This window comes from Dipteris shenzhenensis, chromosome 12, assembly GCF_047967505.1.
Source record: "Dipteris shenzhenensis isolate YYH24624 ecotype China chromosome 12, Dip_SZ_1.0, whole genome shotgun sequence".
In the NCBI taxonomy this organism is placed as follows: Eukaryota; Viridiplantae; Streptophyta; class Polypodiopsida; order Gleicheniales; family Dipteridaceae; genus Dipteris; species Dipteris shenzhenensis.
This window is the reverse complement of record NC_141607.1, coordinates 36,175,433-36,200,270: the sequence shown is the minus strand read 5'-3', so window position 1 is coordinate 36,200,270 and position 24,838 is coordinate 36,175,433. Positions and strand designations below refer to the sequence as shown.

Genomic DNA, 24,838 nt, shown 5'->3' with positions numbered 1-24,838 from the left:
AACCACGACACAAGGTGGGTCATCTTAATGTCATCAATTATGCAACCATTGTGCCATGTTATGAAGCAAACCATCTATAGACCAAGGAAAATAGGACTACTCTCCACCAAGGTGAGGGCAATATCGTGGGGCCTCATCAGCTAGGGCCTTCTCCCATAGATGGTGACCTCTTTGGATGTGATCACCCTCTAATGCCAGACTTGCTTGGATCTAATCTCTAACCTAGCTCCCAGTGGGCATGAGGCCTACATTGCCTACTCTATCTTGCAAAGGCCATATGGTCATTTGCACCTACTTCTTGTCCTCTAGGGAGAGGGGCATCCCGGACAGCTATGGGAATCGAGCGAGCTTCCATGAGAGCCCTGCTAGCCAAACCAAAAAAGATCACCACCAAGATTAGAGTCCCCAAAAGACGAAGCAAGACCTACCCCTACTAGCAAAAAGGACGAAAGGCAAAAGGGATGAAGGGAAGGGATGAAAAAAGGAGGGAGTAAGATATGGAAAGAAGGGGGGGGGGGGGGGATGAAAAAGGGGGGGGGGGGGGGGATATATAGAACCCAAAAGAACCTTCACAGGCTATCCAAAAAACATCCAGCAAGGGAGAACGAAAGGGGCAGAGGTGGGAGCTTGCATGGTAGGCAAGGCAAGACTTGCATGCTTTGCTCCATCCCAACAAGCCAGCCAGTGCTCACTGGCTGGCTACTAGTTCGTACCAGCAAGAGGTGGGTGTGCATGCGTGTGGGTGCGTGGGTTTGGGAGGGGGAGAGGGGGGGGGGGGGGGGGTTGAAATCCAGCTAGCTACTACCAACAATCGAAGCATGAGAAAAAACGGGGGTTGGAGGGTTTGCAGGCTGTCTGGAAGAGGTGGGGGAGTATAAAGAGGAGGGCGGCACAGAGGGAGGCAGATGGGGGCGGAAGAGCAGAAAAGAGGGGGTCGACGCAACAGGATGCAGGAGAGAAGATCGGGGGGTACGTGGGAGGGGGAGGGGGGGACGGGGTGACGAGAGGGTCAGAGGGGGGGGAAGAAGATGGAGGTGGGGGAGTAGAAGGGGGAGGGCGGCATGGGGAGGGGGAGGGCTAGCAGGGAGCCGAAGCAAGAAGAAGTGCAAGGTGACCATATTAAGGGACTGAGACTCAGAAAAAGCATGGTGCATATATTAAGGGACTGAAACTATACTAAGGAAGGCGTGCAAGGCGACATATTAAGAGACTTAGAAAAAGTAAAATAGCTATGCAACAACAGGCTTCTTGTCAAACTTCCCTTTTCTCATCTACTTTATTTTCCAACCAAAAAGGATCATTGCTCTTAACTGGAAGAGTACAACTATAATACTAGGGACCAACGTGATGTTTACCTTAGTGTGCACCTCTCTCAAACAACATGGGCCATGGCAGCCTATGGTAGTTCTGTAGATACAAAACCATGAAGGAGACCCATTTGTCCCCTATGAGTTACCAATGGTGGAGACTCTCAGTACCTTAGTCATTTACTTCCATGGCTCAATAAGAGGGATCTATTGGAGTTGCCCATAGACAAAAAGGCTATTGGAACAAAGTGGGTTTCCAAGGTGAAGACTAAATGTGATCATACCATTGACATGTGCAAGACAAGGTAGGTCATTAAAGGCTATTATCAACAACAAGGAATAGATAATGATGAAACCACTTTCATGTTAATCACTATCAGGTGTGTTCTACAAGACACAATAAGTAAGTGTATAACCTTGACTAACCGTGGACTTCACATCTAACACTAGGCTTCAACTGCAACACACAACTATCAAGGGACAGTTGAGTGCCAGATGGCTGCATAACATGAAATGATTCAAGATCCAACATTCCAATTGACAAAACTATAAAGACAAATTGAAGGGCCAGAATATTGCCATGTAACACCTGATTGGGGACCTGTTAGGTCTGCTGATCAGCATGCCATTTTACAAAACCTTGCTCTCCGAAAACTTCATTTACATATCGAAGTTCTCAAGTTGAACTCTTTGTGGATATTTTTCCTTGCGTAAAAAAATTTTATCTGGTTCCTCTAATGCGCCAATTCCACCGCATGTGGGTGTAGAGTTGGCAGAGCAATATCCATCAACAGTCCCAAGCTCCTCACCATGCTCTTCTGATCCGCTGCTCTCTTCATCAACAGATGCCTGCAGCTGTATCACATTTGCAGAGAATCATGGCTTGATAAAGCAGTCCCTAGGTGTGAGTGCTAATTTCAAAACTCAGTAATATCCAAGTCACTTAGATGTAATCCATACACTCAAACATAAGCAGGACTGTGTTGCAAGTTCTTACCCCCTCTTCCAACTGTTCTTTTCTGTCTAGCTCCTCCTCACTATCAGCAACGTTTGATTCTTCAGATTCTTCGTCACTTAAGACACTGCTTTCACTTAAAGGCTGCATTTAAGTAATCCAGCAAGAGCATAAACAATGTGGAAAGAATGTTTGAGACTGTGCAATCAATAACTATCATGAGAATAATGTGGAAAGTCCCACAAAGTTGATGGAAGATGGTTTTGCTGAAACACAAAACAACGCATGCTAACCTGGGAAAGAAATATAGTTGAAAAACCAGTTTCTTTTTAACTGTATGCAACGTAATTAAAATATATGTAACTTTTATTTTCCTAGCAAGTGTTCCCATATCCTAATTTGTCTTGTACAGGTCATTCGATCATTCAGTCAACCACATGTATGATGTAGTATCACACAAAATGCGTGCAGAGAAAAGGAAGCGAGTAGGGACACAATGACAAGGCAGAGGCAAGGGTGAAATCGTGGTCAAAGCACAACAAACAAAGCAGAAACAAATCAGACAGCAGGAGGTGCGGCCAGGATGAGGAAAGAGATGGAAGGGTGTTGGTATGTGGGGCTGTAAGAGATTCAAGCCAGATCATCTAGGAGGCGTAATAAAGTAATGGAGGTGCAAGCATGAGCCAGCAGGCAGCAAGGCTATATGCGGCCTTTGTAGAATACATTTGTAGGGTGGGAATTATATATTGTATGTGTAACGTAATGGTTGAGATTTGAACTAAATGCCTTAATTAGGGTGTATTACTTTGAAGATATATTTCAGCTCACTAATGCTTGTCTTCATCTTTACCTCCTCCATTCTAACATATATTTTATAGTAACTCAAAAGCTTCATTGCATGCTCCAACTTATCATCTCCTCTTGTCCTCTTCCCCACAAGGCATTCTTACATCATTATGGATTGACCTGCCTATACTCTTTGAGATATTGGGGACCATTGTTATAGTTTTATAAAGATAATGAGCTATAAAAAAATTTCTGTTCTGAGAGATTACCAATGCACGACACTAATCACTGCCAAAGTGGTTTTTGTGTCAAATGCCTTTGTTTATCTGTTGTAACAAAGCACAACACGTATCTTTGCTCCGATGTTATTCAGTTGGATTGTATCCCTACTTTGGGTTTCTAGAACCATGGTCAAAGTTGTGAAAATCATGGTAAGACCTTAAACACTACTGCTTTAATTTTTACTTAGATATTGCAAAAACATTGAAAAAGATGCAGGTTTGTGAAGTCTGTGACTGGCAAGTTCAGCTTGGACGTCTAAGCCTTGCTCCAGCATACCAGGATCTTCTGAGCCACCATAAGATTCTTGTTTATACAGATTCCTTACAGCAAATGATTTACAAGTGCACGCTCATATAGATGAATCCTTGAATTAAACATAGTGCAAAAAGCAATAGCCCAGCTACCTAAAGATGATGATCTCTTTTCAAAATGGCATCCTTCTTCGACAGTTAAGGCCACCATAAATCCACATTTTCTAGTTATTCTATGACTGAATTAGGCCTTAGAGATCTATTTGAAGATACTCTATGGAGAAAGAGCTTGGCGATCAGAATGGACAACTCACAAATCAAGTTATGTGTTTGTTCGAAATACTAAAATCCAGAAGAAAAACTTTTGCGCCAAGAACAAAAGCATGCATTCTGGGACAATGAACACTTGATCAATCGAATTCAATAGCAAGATTCAATGCTCAGACTTTTTCCTAATCCAAAAGAAAACATACCTCTTTATCACTCAAAGCTCCATCTCCTAGTGTGGGTGAACTTGAACATGAAGACCGAATATTATCGCTGGTGCCAACAGTGACCTCTTTCTTTGAGCTAAATTCATCTATAACATTGGAATGGCTGGGATATTTTCCAGCCATGGACAAGCAACCAAGTCCAAAATTTCCAAATTGTACATTCACTGGACCAGTTTCCAAGGTCTCGTCTATAAATTTACTAGTCCCACCCACTTTCTGACTGCATAAAGAGTCCTTATTTTTTTCCTCCATCAGTTTGAGATGCCATGATTTCTCCACAAAACCATCAGTGTTAACCAGTGCCATGATCTGGCGAGAAGATCCCCTACGTTGTAAAATTTGAAACATTCCTTTTGAGCTTAAAGAGTTAGCAGAACACTTTCTATATTCTTCATCAACCATTCTCACTGTTTTGGTCATTTCATCAAAAAATTGTTCACCACGTTCTCTTCTACGCAAGCAGCTGAAGATGGTTGCATGTATGACAGCTACAGTCCTGTCTACATTCGTGTTATTTGTCTTAGGAATCACATATTTATCCGCTCGTTTGGACAAATAGTCTTGAATAGCCCTGATATTGTGGATGTACTTCACATATTTGTTTTTTGAAGGATCAAGGGTCATATATTTAGCACGGACCGCAAATCTTTCCTGATGTTTTTCTGCATTTGCAATGTAGATCATGAAAGGAAGGATTGATGGATGCTTTTTCATAAGTTCCACCTGCCTTGGAATGAAATTTATGAGTTACAATTACATGAAAACAATATAAAAAATAATACAAGTCACGCCATCTACTGCAAGACTGTCCTACTGCAAATTTCTCCTTGCTTTCTAAGAACATAAACAATTGAAATAGTAGAAATCGGCGATCTTTGGATGCCATATTGTACAACATATGAAAAATAAAAGTTATGGCCCTTGTTGTCAACAAGATCTTACCACAAAGTTGATGCTCAAATGGACACCTTCAACAATTACTGATTCATATTTGTGCTCCCAAGAAGTGATTAATCTATCGAGTCTGTCAACTACCATCCCACTTTGAGCCTTATATCCCTGTACAGCCATCATCCTTGAACTGATCGCCATCTCTTTAGAATCAATGTTCCCTTCATGCAATAAGGTACTTCTATATCCTGTTCCTATTGTTGTTTTGGTAGATCCATGAGAGTCATCTCTTAGACACTCAGCAATGACAATCTTTTTCTGTAAATAAATGGGATCTCTCACCACAGCATGGCCATCCATTTCTGCCATCCTTTTGTCCTTCTTCTTGGCCTCTGCTTCTGAAACAGCCACTGCATCTAGATACTCTCCAGCCTGGTAAGTTGAAGACCAAAGAAGTGGATTGTCCTTTTCATCAACAAAGCTCCTCATCATGTGCCGAATGGAATCTGTCGATACAACTGTTGTGACGCCAAGCCTACTTGCCTGAACAAGCAGCAGCCTAAATCATGATGTAAGAAGATGGAAATCTGCAACTAATATTTCAAAACTTAAAAGCAAACTGAAATGGAAAGGGATGCATGGCAATGATATGCTGGAGGGTGGATTTCAGAAGCACCGGAAAATTTTAGGTCAGTCTATATACCACGATTCGCCATCCAAACTCTAACTCACACTAGAAATTTGCTGTCAGACATCCAATGAATCCAGGAACCCCTAGTAAAAAAAACTCTTTGACCCCACTTCCTTTGGTCCATGATAGCAGAATCTAGATCTTAATTCCTTTCCTTTTGGAGAAAAACAAATCCATGTTATAAAAAAGAGAACAAAACAGTACATTCTCATTCATTGGGAGACTAAACTCGTTATGCAAGAAACAGTAACTGAGGGGATAGTTGGTCATTTAGAGGATGTTAGAATTAATATGCTGAGCATGTCAGCTTTTCAGAAGGTGGGAGCTCTATAAGCCCACCCCTGTGTATCTTATTCTAGTCTTGACTCCTAATCTACACATTCTTCATCTCTGCTCCCACAACCATTTACTTCTTACCTCTTCTTTTACTCTATCACCCCTCTCTCCTCCCCTTCATCTCTCTCAGATGCCCTAAATTATGTCTAGACACTTTATGATCACAAGGGAGAAGAGTACAAGCTGATGGGAAGGAACTTGGGCAACTACCAGTCAGAATATCTGCCCCAGCTGCCTTCCCCTCAGCCCCTTTTTCCTCCTCATTCTCTTCTCCGCCTTCTCCCCTTCTTTTCAGCCCCCCCCCTTCCTCCTTTCCTTCAGCTCTTTAGCCTTCCCCTCCCTTTCCCTTCTCGCTCAGGCAGCATATTGAGTGGATGGAGCCTCATTGTGTTCGAGTCAGCCTTCCCATCTTGATTGGCGATGGCTCAGCCTTCAGCCAATCCTCGCCTGCTTCCACTGGCTGCAAAAACCGTTACATTCTCAAAAGACGAGTTGCAACAGCTCAGAAAAGATACAGAGCTAGAGAGTTCAACATCACTCTTTGCTAGCATCAATGGGTCCCACCCCTCTAGGTTACAGGCCAGGGACTGGATGCTATCCACTTTACCTGGAGACCTCGCAAGGCACCTCACAGATGTTCGTCTGCTTGGTCGAGGTTTCTTCCAGGTTGTTTTTGACTCCCCGGACGTAGCAATTACAATCCTTCAAGCTAGTCCCTTAGCACTGAGCTCCAGGAGGATTTTCTTAACGCCCTTCTCGTTGGGTTTCAACCCTGTGGAGGAGGATAGCCGGACGATTTCAATCTTCCTCAAATTCCCCGGCCTCCCTCAGGTGTAACTCTGATCTTCCATTGGAGCCACTTTCGGAATGGTCACAGAGATCCCCCCCTCCCTAGGATGCCTTCTTCGATAGCAGAGGCAATCAGGTCAGACGGGGTACCACGTGTTAAGGCCATTGTCTCCGATCCTAACATCACGGATGACCACATGATGCTCCAGCGTCCAGATGGCTCATTCTTTAGGCAGAGAGTCGATATCACTGGGAGACAAGATTAGTATAGGATTTGCAGGACCCCTGGGCACTTTGCTAGAGATTGTCGAAGGAAGAGAAAAAAGAAAAGGCCCTAAAATGAGTGTTTTAGGTGGTCTAGGTGTGTTTTATAGGCTAGTGAGTCCTAGACATGCCACGTGTCATATTGGGAGCTATCCCATATACACTATGGATTTCTAGAGTCTAGTGTTGCACTATATAGTGTTGTACTTGTCTATTGTCTATTACATCAGTCAACATCAAGCTATCTACATGTGAGTATTTTGGTTATCATTGCCTAGCACTTGTTCTTTCATTTTCTTTCCATTTTGCCTTTCCATTATGTTTTCCATATTTCCATTCCGCCGTTCCTAGTTAGCTTGACATTCTCCTACCGCCATGTCTCTTCATATGGTATCAGAGCCATGTTCCTAGCCATGCTCTCTCTTTCCCTTTCCCTTCCAAGAGGTTGAGGTGAGGAAGGCCAACGAAGCTACTCTACCTCCTCCTCCTTGGAAGGCTACCCTCTTCTCTCCTTCCTTGAGCTCTCTTCTCCACGCCATGATCTGCCACCTCTCTTCTCCTTCCTTCAGCTACATCTTTCTGTGACCTGCGGACGATGTGACGCTTCTATCTGGATCTAGAAGTAGAATCACGGCTTTGTGTCTTCAGCAAGGTTGTAGAGGACCTTGAGTACTACAAATCTCGTTTCTACATCATTGCAATCCGAGTTTTCTGTGAAAAGTTACAGCCCTTGCAAGAAGTAACGAAATTTGTTTCTGCACGCGAATTTTGTTCTGGAGCTCAATGATTTGACAGCCCAAGCATGATGCATCCAGCTCAACGTGGAGCTGTCCATCCTCTTCATTGTTGACCTCTGCTCCAGCCCGCCATTTGCTCCTTCTTCCCGACATTCTATTGAAGCTGCTCCAAGCTTGATATGAGCTCTAAACACTTCCCAACTTCTCTGATTAACGCCCAATTGTCCTTGGTACCCGAGCTCCACTTTTGACCGACTCTCCAAGTGCTCGTGACATCTACGGCCTCTACTTTGACATCGGTCACTCTCCCTTAGCCATTTTGAGAGTCACTATGTGAGTGCTCCATCTAGCTACCCCATGGACTTCACCAACACATCTTTTGGGGCATTCCTGCCTAGAGCTTCTTCGACACCGTCATCGTCTCACAGGGATGTGCACACGTGTGCAGCGGCTACTTGGAGGATATCTCTTATCATAAGAGATCTATTTTTTTATTATTACTACAACTTGATGTATTTTGGGGTCCTCTGCCCTGGGTAGTCCCCCTAAAATGATATGTATTGAGTGTTTGGTTTTCATTGAGTCTAAAGGTCCTTTGCCTTGGATAGTCCTCCTAAAAAGATGTATTGGTTTTCCTACTTTTTTGGTATGTGGCTTCCAAACATGTCCTGTTATGAAGCCAAGGGGGGATGTACTGTGGGAGCCATATGTATTGGCTTTGATAGGTCTCGTTATTAGGCATTCCAGAATGTTGGTGTATTCCTAGAGCTATGAACTGGTCATGTAGCCATGTTATAACGTGAGCCTCTGAGCATGTTGAGTCTCAAGCCATGAGAGTGCTTGGATCAACCTCTGAACAACCTCAGACTTTAGCCTCTGAGTTACATAGGGTGCAAAGTTTGATGACTATCATTGTCGTGTTCTGTTCTTGGTTCCATTCCAGTAGTCTCTCACCTTGCCTTCATGGGGGGGTATTGGAATATGAAGCCAAAGTGAGTCTAAAATGAGTGTTCTAGGTGGTCTATGTGTGTTTTATAGTCTAGTGAGTCCTAGACATGCCACGTGTCATATTGGGAGTTATCCCATATACACTATGGCTTTCTAGGGTCTAGTGTCACACTATATAGTGTTGTACTTGTCTATTGTCTATTACATCAGTCAACATCAAGCTATCTACATGTGAGTATTTTGGTTATCATTGCCTAGCACTTGTTCTTTCATTTTCTTTCCATTTTGCCTTTCTATTATGCTTTCCATATTTCCATTCTATTTCTAGTTAGCTTGGCATTCTCCTACCCTTCAATTTCTTTTATGGAGCAAGCCATTGCTGAAACCCGTGTCTTACTCCAAGCTAATGCTACTTTTATGGCCGAGCTAGCCTACTTCTCTTTTTCTCCTACTTCTTCACCTCTTGACAGAGGCGATGGGATTATCGCTTCTACTCTATCATCTGCAGGGATCCTTCGCACACCTACTCCAGAAACATCATTCAGGAATTCTTTTGCAGTTCGGGCAGACATGGCAGAGTTTGATTTAGAAGAGGAGTTTGTACCCTGATTTCTTTCCCCAGTTTACTTCCCTCCTCTTGATAGGAGGAATTTTCCTAGGAGAGGGATATCTCCACTACTAGGTCGGGTAGGGTTTTTCATCCGGCCTCTTCCTCTCGCCAATGAGGATTGTCAGTTGGAACGTTCAGGGCCTCGGAGGTGTACCTCACCGCCACCATAGGCAGCTGATTCGTAACCAACTTCATCCAACTGTACTAGGGGCCCCATTGATATTCTCATGATTCAAGAACACAAACTGGATGTCAAGGATTGTGCCAAGTCGGGTAAGCTTCTCTCTCGGCATATTTTTTGGTCACCCACCTTGGGCACTAGGGGAGGTACTTCCATTTCTGTTTCTTCTTCAATGCTACCCTTGGTGATTGGACATGGGATCATAGTTCCCTCTAGAGCTCAGTGGATCATTCTTTTGATTGGTGGGTGACACGTCCCAGCACTCCTGAAACCTCTGATCTGCAAAAAAAAACACACAACGTGAGAAACTGAGCAGGCTGCTAACCACCCAACCATGACATCTACGGGATGTGAACCCGAATCAGGAGATGTCTCCTCCGAGCCACGAGCTGAGCTACTGGCACGAACTCCCAACCAGATCCAAACCAACCTGGTGTCCCATACCACCGGGTGGCGCTGTGAAGCCTGGGATCTGCTAATGGGCCTTGGGCTACGCTAAGATGCAGGCGCGCATCCGTGACTCAATCCAGGATCAGACCTAGCACCTGGGAACGAAACTTGCTCCCATCGGCTCTCTGAGAACTAAACCCCTGGGCCCCTTTTATAGACTTGGGCCCCAAGCGCCAAAAATAGCGAAGACCTCAAACTGGTTCGTACCCTTGCCACTCAACCCGAGAATCAAGCCTGCCTAGCTTTAAGCCTCCCCAGGCTACCTGAGCTAGTCTTGTGTACCCAGTACACGTCAGATACCAATCCGTGCACATGACATACTTCCCCTCCTCTAAGAACTCACTCCTGAGTTCGCTAAAAAAACCCGGAAATGTTCTTTGGAGGTTTTGTAATGTCTCCCATGTTGCATCCTCCTCAACACGATCCTTCCACTTGATCTTGTATTCCGTGATAGATCGATTACGAATCTGTCCATCACGAAATTCAAGAATACACTCAGGTTCATGTGGAATAAAAGTCAAATCTGTAACTTCTATTATCTCGTGAGGAGAAACAAGTTGATCTTCTGCACCCAATACTTCTTTCAGTCTACTGACATGAAAGACTGGATGTACTTTAAGATCAGGAGGCAATTCTAGTCAATATGCAACTAGTCCAATTCTTTTAATGACCTTGAACGGACCACAGTATCTGGGGGATAACTTCGGAACCAAACCAGTACTTAGGCTCTTGGATTCCTTGGGAATTCGCAAATATACCATCGTTCCTTCAGAGAACTCTCTAGGTGAACGACGTCTATTAGCATAAAATCTGTCCCGATCTTGGGCACTTCTAATAGACTCCTTAGCAAACTGCAACATTTCCTGCATGTCTAGCAAGAAGTTCTTAGCAGCATCATTTTGAATCCCTTTTAACCCAACCATAACTGGTGACTTAGGTTGAAACCCGTACATAAGCATAAAAGGACTGTAACCAGTACTAGAATGCTTTGCACTGTTGTAAGCAAACTCTATCATAGGTAGATAATCTTCCCATGAAGACTGTCTCTTAGATACATATGCCCGAAGCATGTCTTCAACCAACTGGTTAACCTTCTCTGTACTGCCATCGGATTGTGCATGATCTGAGGAACTCATACTTAGAGTAGTTTCTAACTTCTCAAAAACAAGTGTCCAAAAGTTACTTGTAAACTTTGGTCCCTGTCACTGACTATGTCAGATGGCAAACCATACAGCTTAAACAAGTGGTCCACAAACTCGTGAGCCAGCTGAACAGCTGAAATAGTTGTTCTAGTAGGTAAGAATCTAGCCATTTTTGTCAAACGGTCGACTATGACCCAAATGGAGTCATGACCCTTGCACGTTCGAGGCAAACCAGTAATAAAATCCATGGAAATACTTTCCCATTTATTACCAGGAATCTGTAATGGCTGTAATAAACCCACGCTTCTAAGGCGTTCTGCCTTAGTAACCTGACAAACCCGGCAACCTACTACATAGTTTTCAATAAATGCATGCATCTTAGGCCAATAAAAGGTATGCTCCACAAGAGAGTATACCCGGATGTCGAGCACTAGGAGCATCATGACACTCCCAGAGAATCTTGGATCTAAGGTCCAAAACATCTGGCACACAAATCTTTTCATTCCGGAACAGCAAGCCGTTCCTAATCATCCACTGACCTCCCACCGCCTGTACTGTAGGTGGCACAAATCCCTGAGTCCTGGTCAACCATGGAGCTCCCATCCTGGACTCTCTGCCAATAAGAACTGAAATGACTATCAGTTGCGTATAGCCCTCTCAAGGATTGAAATAGGTCTGAGGATATTTCCATAAATGACAGAGCATTTACAAACTTAACTCCACTTAAGGCATCCGCCACACTATTCAACGAACCCTTACGATAACGTATTTCAAAATCAAAATCTTGCATTAATTCTGCCCATCTGCTTTCTGTCCCCTCAATTCAGATCCATCACACACATACTTAATTGACTGATGATCAGTCAATACAAGGAACTTTGAACCATACAAGTAGTGTCTCCAATACTTAAGGGCATACACTACAGCATAAAGTTCCTTTTCTAGTGTGGGCCAACGATATTGGGTGTCGTCTAGCTTCTTACTCTCGAAAGCTACAAGTCTGCCCTCTTGGAATAGGGCTGCCCCAATCGCAAAATCACTCGCATCGGCCTCTAAAACATAAGGTTGGGTAGGATCGGGTAATGCAAAAACAGGTGCTTCCTTGATAGAAAACTTCAAGGTTTCAAAAGCCTTGTTCATTGCATCATTCCAAGAGATCGGCTGGGTAGACCTGCATCCACGACCTTTCAATATGTTTGTCAGGGGTGTAGTGATATGTGAATAATCACGCACAGACTTCCGTAGAAATACCATAAATCCTAGGAAAGAACGAAGTTGTTTCACAGTCTGAGGGATAGGCCATTCTAAAACCTTCTGGATACGATCCAGATCAATGCTAATACCTTCATAAGAAATCTTGTGTCCTAAGTAAATGATCTCCTTCATAAAGAAGTCACATTTACTCATCTTGGCATAGAGCTTATGCTGTCTTAGAATAACTAAGACAATCCGGAGGTGTCCTATGTGATCCTCAAGCATTCGGCTATATACCAAGATGTCATCTAAGAACACTACAATGAATTTGCCCAGAAAATCTCGGAACAAATCGTTCATCATTTGCTGGAAGGTAGCAGGGGCATTGGTCAAACCAAAAGGTAATACAAGAAACTCGTAGTGACCATACCTGGTTCGGAATGCGGTTCTATCTATGTGTTTAGCATAGATACGGATTTGGTGATAACCCGTACGCAAATCAATCTTAGTGAAATACTTCGCTCCGGCCAAACGGCCTATTAGATCATCGGAACAAGGTAGAGGGTATCCATTCTTAATTGTCACTTTATTTAATCGTTTATAATCTATACACATTCTCCATGTAGAATCTTTCTTCTTCCTTAAGAGGACAGGTGCACCCCAAGGTGATTTACTTGGGCGTATATAGCCCATATTCAGGTAATCCCGTAGCTGTGTAGCTAACTCATCCTCCTCAAGCTGGCTCATCCTATAAGGTGGTACACTAATAGGTTGAGCCCCTGGGACTAAGTCTATGCGATGATCTACTGCCCGTTCTAGAGGTAAACCTTCCAGCAGTTGAGCACGGAATACATCCTTAAAACTATCTAACAACATTCTTAATTCACGGTCTTCAAACACACTTAAATCATTCTTGTTATTTACAGAGACAACAAATGAAGAAAGCAGAATCAAAACACACTGAAAGACATCATAATGAGAAGTGTTTAATATATTCCGAAGCTGCATCGCAGATACAATAGGTCCCTGAGAAGAGGGAATTTTATCACACTGAATACAAAATTGGGTGTCCTTATCTACAAAAGAAAGGGTATGCTCCATCCATCCAATCCGAATATTGTGGGTTTTAAACCACTCTATTCCGATTAACAAGTCTACATGCTCCAAGTGCATAACATAGCACGTAAGAGCCCCTGTGTATGCTTGAATCCGGATAGGAAGCGCTTCAATCTTGTCCCAGCTGGAAGCTGCATCTCATAGGTGTGATCGCTAGGTATCGTGAACAGCCCCATCTTTTGCACAAATTTGTAATTAACAAAGTTTTGAGAGCTGCCCGGGTCAAAGAGAATGTGAACCCTTTGGTCCCTCACGTCTCCATAAACTCAGAAAAGATCATGGGAACCAAATAACGAAGTATTGAAAGTGCAATTACAAGAAAGTGGGCAGGTAATGACATTTATAGAAATACCTGTCATCGAAACTTGGTTCGCTCCCTTGGCTTTGGTACCTGGACCCACCTGGAGCTTCGGTCCGAGCGCGTGCTTTTGTGCGCTTTGGACACTCATTCTTGGTGTGGCCCTGCTCCTCACAGTAGAAGCAACGTCCTTCCTTCTTAAGCTTCAATGTACGAAGGAAGCGGGCTCTTCTTTGCCTGAGTCAAGTGTTTCTTGGAGGCGTTGTCTATAGACTTCGTCTCCCCGATACCAGTCGTAGACTAGAAGAACTTCCGTTTGTTCTTCCCACTCGTGTCGGAAACTGTAGTTGCTTTTGCACCGGCCATGGTATCATCATAAATACGCGCGTAATTCATGGCCTCTTGCAACGTTGTACATTTGTTGTTCTTGATCTGCAACTTGTACGAATCTGGCAAACCATCCACAAAGAAACCTAACAAGGTCACTAGATCCATCTTTGTGGCCCTGGTCTGCAGATCTCGAAACCTTTGAAGATAAACTTCAAACGACAAGTTCAGCTTAGACATATCGAGGGCTTTAAGCTTGCCAACGATATCATAGTCGTCCTCCTCCTTCAGGAACTCCTTCCTGAAGACACCTTCGAAATCTATCCATGTTAACGGCTTAGGTTGGAGTTCCTTCCACCATAACAAAGCCTTTCCTGACATGAAACCGGCTGCAAGTTGTATTTTCTTTTCATCTGTGTACGGGTGAAACTGGAAGTGTACCTGCCACTTGTGCAACCAAGTGTCAACAACCTCCTTAGTTCGAGACTTCTCATCTCCGGAAAAAGGGTCTGGAGTTATGTTCGGACCTAGCACTGAAGCCATGGCATCCACATGCGTGAGTGCCTGCACAGTGCTAGTCAGAAGGGTGAGAGTCGTCTGAATCCCTTGGAGTTGCTATGTCAACCCCGTTTGATTCGCATTAACCTGCTGGAATTTTTCATCCAGAGCAGTGGTGAATTCACCGAAGGCCTTCTTCATAATCAGATCGTCATAAAGACCCTAGTCTTCCTCAGCAGGGTAGTCCAAATCCTGATCTCCCATGGCGAACTCAGGATTTACAAATCAGTCATGTCTGAAATCTGATCTGAAAAGAGTATAAAACTGAGAGAAATAACTGGGGGAATCGAAGCTGGAAGGAGAGTGGAGCAGAGAAAAACCGTCCCAAGAGGATGTGACGGAAGAAGATGCTGGAAACTGACGATCAGCGGGCGTAGATGATCCCGGAGTCTCTTCTGGCTGGTTTCGCTGTAGGCTGCAGTGTACGGAAGTTTGCAGCAGACCGTACTATACAGAAATCCTCACGCTGGCTGTACGGATTCTGACGTAGGCTGTACGGATGCTGACGCAAGCTGTACGGTAGCCTGTCGCAGGGGCTGTACCGAATCTGACGCAGGCTGTACGGTAGCCTGTCGCAGGATGTACCGAATCTAGATGGCGCAATCCAATAGATGTGCAAGGAGGGCTTCTTGCGCACACTAGCTGAGGCTATGGCTGAGCTTGGGTCCCTGCCAGACTATATAGGGGATGGTGCAGCTAATCTAGGAAGCTATGCTTCCCAGAAAAGCTCACCCTCCGAAACTTGGAGGGTGGTGCTTTTTCGAAAAAAGCAACACCTCCAACATAGTGGCCGCACCCTGCTCCAGCCCCTGGCACACCTCCCTGCCTAGCCGAAATTCCTTCCAGCCATGGCGCACCTCTCAGCCACTCACACCAACGTCACCTACCTCTACGCAGCCCTGACAGCAAACGAAAACTCCTCGCCTGCCACTCAGCTCTTCTCACGCCTCTCCTACCTTCATCTCCACTCTCTCCTAGCTACGCCTCAACCCTCTCTCACCTATCCCTTCAACAATTCCGAAATCAAGACTCTCCTTCTCCTACCTTTTCCCTACATCCTGACCACATCCGATAACCCATGAACCAACAAGATCTTGCAGTAGCAAATTTCGAAATTAGGGCTTACCTAGAGGAAGAAATCGTCCAAAGTTTTCGCATCAGAAGTTCCTACCTCAGGAGTTGGCTCTGATACCAACTGACACGTCCCAGCACTCCTGAAACCTCTGATCTGCAAACAAACACACACAACGTGAGAAACTGAGCAGGCTGCTCACCACCCAACCATGACATCTACGGGATGTGAACCCGAATCAGGAGATGTCCCCTTCGAGCCACGAGCTGAGCTACTAGCACGAACTCCCAACCAGATCCAAACCAGCCTGATGTCCCATACCACCAGGTGTCGCTGTGAAGCCTAGGATCTGCTACTGGGCCTTGGGCTACGCTAAGATGCAGGCGCGCGTCCGCGACTCAATCCAGGATCAGACCTAGCACATGGGAACGAAACTTGCTCCCATCGGCTCTCTGAGAACTGAACCCCTGGGCCCCTTTTATAGACTCGGGCCCCAAGCGCCAAAAATAGCGAAGACCTCAAACTGGTTCGTACCCTTGCCATAGTCTTGTGTACCCAGTACACGTCAGATACCAATCCGTGCACATGACAGTGGGCATAAGGTTGGTCTCTTTAACCTCTATGCCCCCAATCCTTCTATGGAAGGAGCTTCTTTCTTGGTCATAACTGTAGAGTCTTGGATCATTGGGGGTGATTTCAACATTTGGAATGCCCACAGACAAAAGAGGAGGTAGGGAAGGTCATATCCATTCCCTAGAGAGAGCAGCTTAGGATGCCTTCCTTTTTCGATATAGTGGCAGAGATGCTTGGTATGATGATGCTTTCCACACTCAGCCATAGTCACTCTTGTTTTCTTGGTTGAACAAGAGGTTGCAGATGTCTATCCATGTATGGATGTATCAGGAGAGGTGAGATCCTCATGCAAGAGATAGGTACCCGCCAACAATTGGCTGCTCTTCACAGGGAAGGGCAGAAGAGGCCTACAGATGCTTGGGTTCGGGAGCGCCTTGCTGAAGCAAGGGCTCAGCAGCAGCAGTCACTGTTAGATCAGAGAGCAGAGTATGCCTTTCATGTCAGAGGGTCATTTTGGACTCAGACGGGAGGTAGAGTCAACAAACAGTTCTTCTCTACTCTTGGCCCCAGAAAGAAAGAAAGTCTATTAACGTCCACTGGAGACCAAAAGGTCTATGGGACAGCAAGAAACCCTCTAGTACATCTGCTTTAGGGAGTGCACATGGCAGCTCCCAAGGAGTGCAAAAAGCAATCCCGATTACTTAAAGTATCTACATGATATTTTGGAGAGTAAACAGCCATACATCAGTTTAAGACTGAGAGTCTTTTGGTTTTGATTTAAACTCTCTGATTAGTGCTACCCCTTCTGTTAGAAATGACCCAACAGAGGGTACGCATAGTGGAAGACTGATAGTAATGCCCAGGAGCTCACACAGTGTGCGTGTGGGATGTGGAATCACAAACTTCTTTACTTATGTGCATTCAATAGATGTGCAGACTCATCAATAGACAATGAACCAGCCAGATAGAGAAACCACCAAAATATATTTCCGTCCAAAACTATGGACACAATACAAAAGATATAGATCCAGAGTCCCACCAATGGTGTGGTCCTCTGATCTTACCACAAGGTCCTTCTCCTATCAGCTAGTTATCTCTAGACTCGAGCCTGTGTGCTGCTCGAGCAACCCAGCCTCCACGATCTTCCAGTTGTCCCCCTCATAATGAGTGAACAACCTGGAGTCTTCCAGGCACCATGCTCTAAGGGTTTGTTTCACCCCATCCTTCCTTTGGCAAGGTCTGCAACAAAAGTACATCTCCAGATAACCTGGACCACAAACTTTAAATGCACCTGACTGAACCTGAGTCACCCTCCTTCTCGCAAGGGCACAATCCTCCAGTCATGGAAGTCGATTCCCAAGAGCTTCTGAATCAGGGTCGTCCTTCAGCAAGGTCCCTGCCTTCAGGCTCCCACACCTGTGAGCCTCCTACTTGGGCTCTAATACCATGTTAGAAATGACCCAACAGAGGGTACGCACAATGGAAGACTGATAGCAATGCCCAGGAGCTCACACAGTGTGCGTGTGGGATGTGGAATCACAAACTTCTTTACTTATGTGCATTCAATAGATGTGCAGACTCATCAATAGACAATGAACCAGCCAGATAGAGAAACCACCAAAATATATTTCCGTCCAAAACTATGGACACAGTACAAAAGATATAGATCCAGAGTCCCACCAATGGTGTGGTCCTCTGATCTTACCACAAGGTCCTTCTCCTATCAGCTAGTTATCTCTATACTCGAGCCCGTGTGCTCCACCTCGAGCTTCTGTAGACTTTCCATCCAGTGTGTTCTTCTCCACCTTACTACCTGTGAATCAGCCTAGGTGGGCAGCCCCTGCCAAGCTTTGTCTGCAGCACACAGGTCCCTGCTCCACTACTCCAACCTGCTTGTGAATGGCTGCTCCAGAACATGATGATCTCAGCACCATGCTGCCCTAGAAGACAGCCAAGGTCCAGCCCTTCCTGGCTAAGTCTGCAGCCCTTCAAGCACCCTCTCACCTCCTGAATATAGGTCCAAAGGGTGGCTTCCTGCTGCTCCTTTCTGCCTCCTAGAACTGCTGGTTGCTGGATATGAAATGAGGCCCAAGGCCTCTCCTTTTATAGGGCTCAAGGCCCTTTCAAATGGACCGACCAGCCAGCCCTAAATGGGCCGACTGGACAGACCTGGTTGGCTGGCCCAACCGACCTGGTTGGCTCAGCCCAACCAGCCCTATATAAGGGCCCTAGCCAGGCCCTTTTGGGCTGCTGCTAGGCTCCCCTTTGCTGCTGCTGAAGACCCTGCTGCAGGCTGTATACCTGCTCATAGACCCCCACTATGCTGCGCTATTTCTTGGCTCCCTGATCTGCCCACACGTGTGCGCCTCAGCTCCGTATTGTTCCGTACTGTTGCTGATGTCATCCGTGAGCTCATGGCCTCTTCTCTCGGGTCCCTACTGCTGTCCTTTGCTCCGCCTTATGCTCCTGCAGATCAGATAGGTACCCTCCTTCCTTGGGATACCCCACCAACCATGAATGCTCCAGATCTGTCCCAGATCCACACATGCAAGTATTCTCTCTTTGGGCACATCCTGCCCTAGGTCTCCCTCCCCCACGGTCTCCTCATTCGGGGGCTTATAGATGGGGAGGTGACCTTTCCAACACCTTCACGGTAAACTGCCCATTTTCCATCCTTTCTAGCAGCCCTGAGTTGGGTTTGTGTAAGCTCCTCTGCTATCCATACTTTAGTGCCCTTCAGCTTGTAAGATTGTCGAAGAAGCTTGATCCGCATATCTTTTGACTTCAGTGTAAGGATTGCCTGACCTCTATAGTGTAAAATAGAAGCTGGCCTGGAGTCGTCATCATCCTGCTCATCATTATACACCCATTCGATGTTGGGCAAACTTGATTTGATCTTTGTCAATATTTCACTATATGTATCCTCCTCTTTGTACCAATATTTTGGGAGCCCCCCTATTCTAATCTTCAGCGTATTATCACATCTAGCTTCGTGTTCTTTAATCTCTGCTTGGATATCAGACTTACTTGCCTGTCCACTTCCACAAACACTTCCTTCCTAGCAGTTTGTACTTCAGTGTGAACAAGATCTTTGACTGTAGAGACTAGCTGCGGGGTAGGGGGGGAATCCTTACAAGATTTTACAGCCTCATCAATTACTGCCTGCTTATCAGGCCCTTCCAAGATGTGAATTCGGGCCTTTACTTCTACTAGCTCCAATCGTAGCTCTCTCACTACCTGCTGCAGATAAAAAATCCAATCCTGTTGCCCGAGGATGGGCTGTTTTGAGCCTTCTTGTTGGTAATTCCGTGCGTGTGGAGAGGGTGTCATGGCTGCAACTGTAGAGTACCGAGTCTTGGTGGATGTTGAAGGAGTTGAGGGGGTTGAGGGAGACTTGGAGGAGAGGGTAGGCCAATCCATAGTTGGCTGTATGATGAACCCCCCTGGCTTAACCTAACCCTCAGGTTGGGTTGGGGGTTTAGCCCAACTCGGGGTTAGAGAGAATGTGAAGAGGAGGAAGGTAGGTTGCCATGCTTTGCTAGCCATATTTCCTGTTACCCCCTAGCTGAGCTAACCCCCTAGTTGGGCTGGGGGTTCAGCCCAATTAGGAGAGGCTACGGGAGAAGGGGCAGAGAGGCTACGGGAGGGGGGGCAGAGAGCGAGAAGGGGGGGGGGGGGGCGGAGAAGCTACGGGAGGGCGGGAGGGGGGGGGGGGCAGAGAGGCTGCGAGAGGGGGGCGGAGAGGCTACGGGAGGGGGAGCAGAGAGAGAGGCTATGGGAGGGGGAGCGGAGAGGCTACGGGAGGGGGAGCGGAGAGGCTACAGGAGGGGGAGAGAGAGAGACGATAACCTTCGCTTTGTGAACTATACCCCACAAAAACGCATTTAAATGCCTTATCTGACAACTTGTGTCGAAACTCCACAGGCACGTGGGCTTATGCAACACAACCAAAAACTTTGAAATGATGCACTGAAGGCTTTCTCCCATGCCATGCCTCATAGGGAGTAAGGAGAGCATTTCACAACTTGTTGACTGAGACGGAGCTTTACATACACATCCAGATGCCGTCTTATAGGTAGCCATAGATTTCTATGCCTCCCTTCTCAGACACACAGGCTAGAGATGATGCTCGAGTTGCTATTTGGCAGCATGTACCTACATTGGTGATAGGAGATATGATAGTCTCACCAAATGCACCCTTCACCAACATAGAGTTCAGGACTGCTCTATTTGCCCTTCACAATGGCAAGTGCCCTGGCTCAGATGGGTTTACCCCTTCTTTCTTTATTTCATTTTGGGATCAGATTAGGGACCACATTACCTCAGCCCTGCAAGGCGTTTGGGACTCGGGTGAGATGCCAGACTCACTTACGGAGGGCCTCATTCATCTTATCTCAAAAGGGGGTTGAAATAATTTAGTGTCTCAGTGGAGACCAATCACTCTGCTGGGTACTTTGTACAAAATTTTAGCAAAAGCAATCAGCCTTCGTTTGCAGCCCTTTCTTCCAGATCTTATACATGATACGCCGACAGGCTTTGTTCATGGTAGGAGCATCTTCGATAACATCTTCTCATTTTGGGAGGTTTCTGATTGGGCCATGCATAATGGCCATAGGCTTGCGATTCTACTCCTAGACTTTGAGAAAGCTTATGACAGAGTAGAGACTAGGGCTTTCTAGAGGGTACCCTCACTTTGGATTCATAGATGCATGGATCAGAGGAGTATCAGCTCTCTACAAGATCAGCCCATGGCCAGGTTCTTATTGGGGAGTCAAGGGAAACAAGTTTCAGATTACCAGATCACTCTGCCAGGGATGCCCCTTAGCCCCCTTTCTCTTTTTATTGGTGGTCAAAGCTATGAGCTATTACCTTAGAGCTCAAGCTGATATTATAGGGATGAGGCTTCCATTGAGGTAGAAGGATGAGCTCTTGGATAGTGAGTTGGCAGATGACAGCTATTTTTTTGGATGCCACACCACAAACACTCACCTCGTTCAGGATAGCCTTGGAGTTTTTTTGCACGGCAGGAAGGGCTCATATTAATAGGAACAAGTCCAATGGCTTTTGGATTAGTGATGAGGACACTCCAAACTAGGGGAATGACATAGGATTCACTTGGATCCAGAAGGGTGTTTCCACCATCAAGTACCTAGGATGCCAGGTTGGGGTGGGCATCTCTCCAACACAGCAGTTTGCTCTCGTGTTGGAGAGGATCAGGAGGAAACTCAATTTTTGGAGTTCTGCCAGACTTGACCTTGCATCTATAGTGGTGGTTGTGAACCAAGTATTATTGGCTACTTCCTGGTTCATTGCTCATGTTGGTTCAAATCTAGAGGTTGTATCTCTTAGCTCATGAGACCTTTCCGGAACTTCCTATAGAGCGGGTTAGATGGCACCTCAGATGTTGTAGCTAGGGTGGCTTGGGAGACCTTCATTCTCCCCACAGGGGAAGGTCTCAATATTATTGATCCAAACTTGCAATGTATAGCCTTGCTCTGCAAATTTGTAGTGAGAGGATTGATGCTTGGACAGGAGCCTTGGAAATATTTTTACATTCAGTCTTGTACGCCATCTCACGGGGGAGATTGGATGGACAGCTTGAGATGGATTTTTACTTCAGCCCTGCCATTCTGAAAAAAATGAATATAGTATTCTATAGTTGCAACTAAAACACCCTCTCCATATGGCAGACATGTCACAAAAGAGGTCTAAATCGACCTATCATTGGTCACCATTAGCATATTTTTTATTCACAACAAGAGGTCCGAGAGTTAAACATGTAGTTGGCAGCTATGACAGCTAGCTTCAGGCTTTTGAAGGGCCTGGCAAGCAGGCAATCATAGATGAAGTCATGAAAGCATGTAAGGCTTCTCCTCCCAGCCCTCAACTAATCTCTAGATTTAAAATTTTCATTCACACCGAAGTGCAAACGTTTAAGAAGGAAGTCACTGTAGAGGTTGAGACAAAGGCAAATAAAACCGATATCCAAGAAGAGATCAAGGAACATGAAGCCAGATGTGAAAATGCATTGAAGATTCGAATAGGAGGACTCCCTGAAGATTGGTACAAAGAGGAGGACTCTTTTAGTGAAACCTTAGCACATGTCAAAGCAGCCATGCCCAGCATGTCAAACCTTGGCACATGTCAAAGCAGCCATGCCCAACATTGAATGGATGAGGACAATAATGATGAAGATGGAGCAACTAATATCAAACATTCCACAGGACATGTTGACATCACACTCAAATCATGTAACTTAAAGGTCAAGCTTCCCCACAAATCATACAAGTTGAAAGGAACAAAGGTATGGATAGCTAAGGAGCCCACACGAGGTCAATTGAAGACCAAAGCAACAGAATTAGCCAAAGTAAAGGAGAAAACATGGGAAACGGGCATTATACCGTGAAGGCATAGCAGTTATTAGAGAATTTAAATCTAAACCAAAATACACTCAGTCTTAAACTGATGTATGGCTGATTATGCTTTATTAGATTACTGTTCATGTACTCCAAATAAATAGAGTTGCTTTTGCACTCTTTGGGAGCTGCCATGTGCCCTCCCCAAGCTGATGTACTAAGGTTTTGTGCTATCCTATAGACATGTTGGTCTTCCATGGACGTTAATAGACTTTTTTCTTTCTTTCTTTCTTTCTCTCCTCACCTTTCGTCTCTCTCAAACATGCTAAATTATGTCCAGACACTTAATGATCACAAGGGAGAAGAGTAGAAGGGAAGGAACTTGGGCACCTACCAGATCAATTGATGATCTGCCTTGATATTGTCTTAAAAGGATGAAGCTAGCTAATGGGAAGGAAGAAGATACACTCATATGAGAATGGGAATTCCATAATTCCACCCCTACCGATGTGATTTGACTCCTATTCACACACTCTTCACCCCTCCTCCCACAACCATGTACTTCTTACCTCTGTGTTTTACATACCTTCCTTTTATTCTCTATCAGACATGCTAAATTATGTCCAAATCACTTTATGCCGTGAGGATGTCTTAAAAGGGCTGAAGAAGCTAGCTAATGGGAAGGCAACAAGGAAACACTGATATGAATGTGACTTATTTAATCACACAATAGTAGAAGGCTTCCCGACTAGCAATACAATTGGGTGAAATTCATTTAAAAGGGGGCAATAAGAAGCAGGTCACAATTAGAGACATTCAAACAATGTCAAGGGGGGTTGTAAAATGATATTGTTTTTCTTTGTACTCCCATAGGTTTGTAGATGAATTTTTGCAACCTTGGTACTTTAGGTACTTCAAGTACTTATGAGATCATTTTAGAGTACTTCAGCCATATCATTGAGGGGGGATTTGTAGAAGATATACTATGATATGGTGGTGTAGGATAGACTAGGACTTAGTCTATTTTGTGTGTTGGTACTTGGACTATATATAGCAAGTACTTGTACTTGATTTGGTTGAACATTGCAGTTGGAGCTCACTTGTGTTCATTTCTTTTTCTCTTGTGTTCACAGCCCGTCTCCATTCTTGTTCACTTGTGTTCACTTCTTGTTCTCTTGTGTTCACAACCCATCTCCATTCTTGTTCCTACAATGGGGGATTAATACGACACAAGGGTGGTAGGGAGAAGAAGGTAGAGAGGTTACATTACCATCCACTAGACCAAAGTATGGTCTATGGGACCTATTGATAAATACAAAGCATACTAAAAGTGTCATGTAGATGGTGTACAATCCATATGTGTGATTATCCATCAAAGGAAATTACAACATCGTACAAGGGCCGGTGTTACATTATGGTCAATCTAGCCTAATCTTGGATGAGGAGATGCTCTCAATAAGCTAGCATCTGTGCTAAATAAGTGCCCATGACTGCTAGGTAGTTTTGGCATGCCATGTACATTAAGAAACCCCTCCAGGATTTGTGAGTAGAAGAGAAGTGTGTGTTTATCACTCTCTATCTCCTGCATGTCACCAAGGGTGCAAGTTGGGTCTCTTGCAGCTGCACTTCCCAAGCTCCACTCTCTCCCCCAAGGCCATGAGAGCAAGTGTGAATCCAGGATGATTGCTCATCTTGCTTGTGGGGTATTGCTGTCTGTAAGAATGGCTACATTTTCTTTGAGGCTTTTTTATATCTTTCCTAGTATTTTGGATTGATGGGCATCCATGGGATCCATCTTCCACGTCCTATTCAAAGTCCTTTCAAAGTATCCCTCGATTGCAAGCTTATAGCCACCGTGTCAGGGGAAAATCCAACAACCATCCTATCTCCCATCGTTTGAACCATGCCAATATGTCAATCACCAATTCTGTTGACAATGCTTTGCTCTTGACACTTTTATGAAATGTTGAGTCTATCTCTCGTGCTATTACTAGGCATGCACTGCACCTTGATGACCAATCCTTTTGACAATGTCTTGCTTTAGACACTTTTATAAATTGAGCCTATTTACAGTGCAAGTCTTGGTACTGTTGTACTAGGCATACGCTGCACCTTGATGATTAGCAGAATTCTATTTCGAGGGTCAAAATTTCTAGTGGTAGGCTCCTTATTTCCATGAGCAGAATGGAGGGGGGATTGATCTTGACCGCCATCTATCTTCATAAATTTT

At 45.0% G+C, this 24,838-nt stretch overlaps 1 protein-coding gene across 1 annotated transcript in view; it reads right to left on the bottom strand.

The window, feature by feature from the left end:
* Window positions 1-1,855: 1,855 nt before the first annotated feature.
* The window catches only part of LOC147896160 (P-loop NTPase domain-containing protein LPA1 homolog 2-like), a 45,802-nt gene continuing 22,819 nt past the window's right edge, over window positions 1,856-24,838 (bottom strand). Inside the window, exons 4-7 of the mRNA XM_087382489.1 lie at window positions 5,018-5,509; window positions 4,055-4,798; window positions 2,305-2,406; window positions 1,856-2,162 (exon numbers count right to left, since the gene is read on the bottom strand). Of these exons, the coding sequence (XP_087238615.1) occupies window positions 1,968-2,162; window positions 2,305-2,406; window positions 4,055-4,798; window positions 5,018-5,509 (1,533 nt within the window). The 3' untranslated portion in view covers window positions 1,856-1,967. The remainder of the gene's footprint in view (window positions 2,163-2,304; window positions 2,407-4,054; window positions 4,799-5,017; window positions 5,510-24,838) is intronic.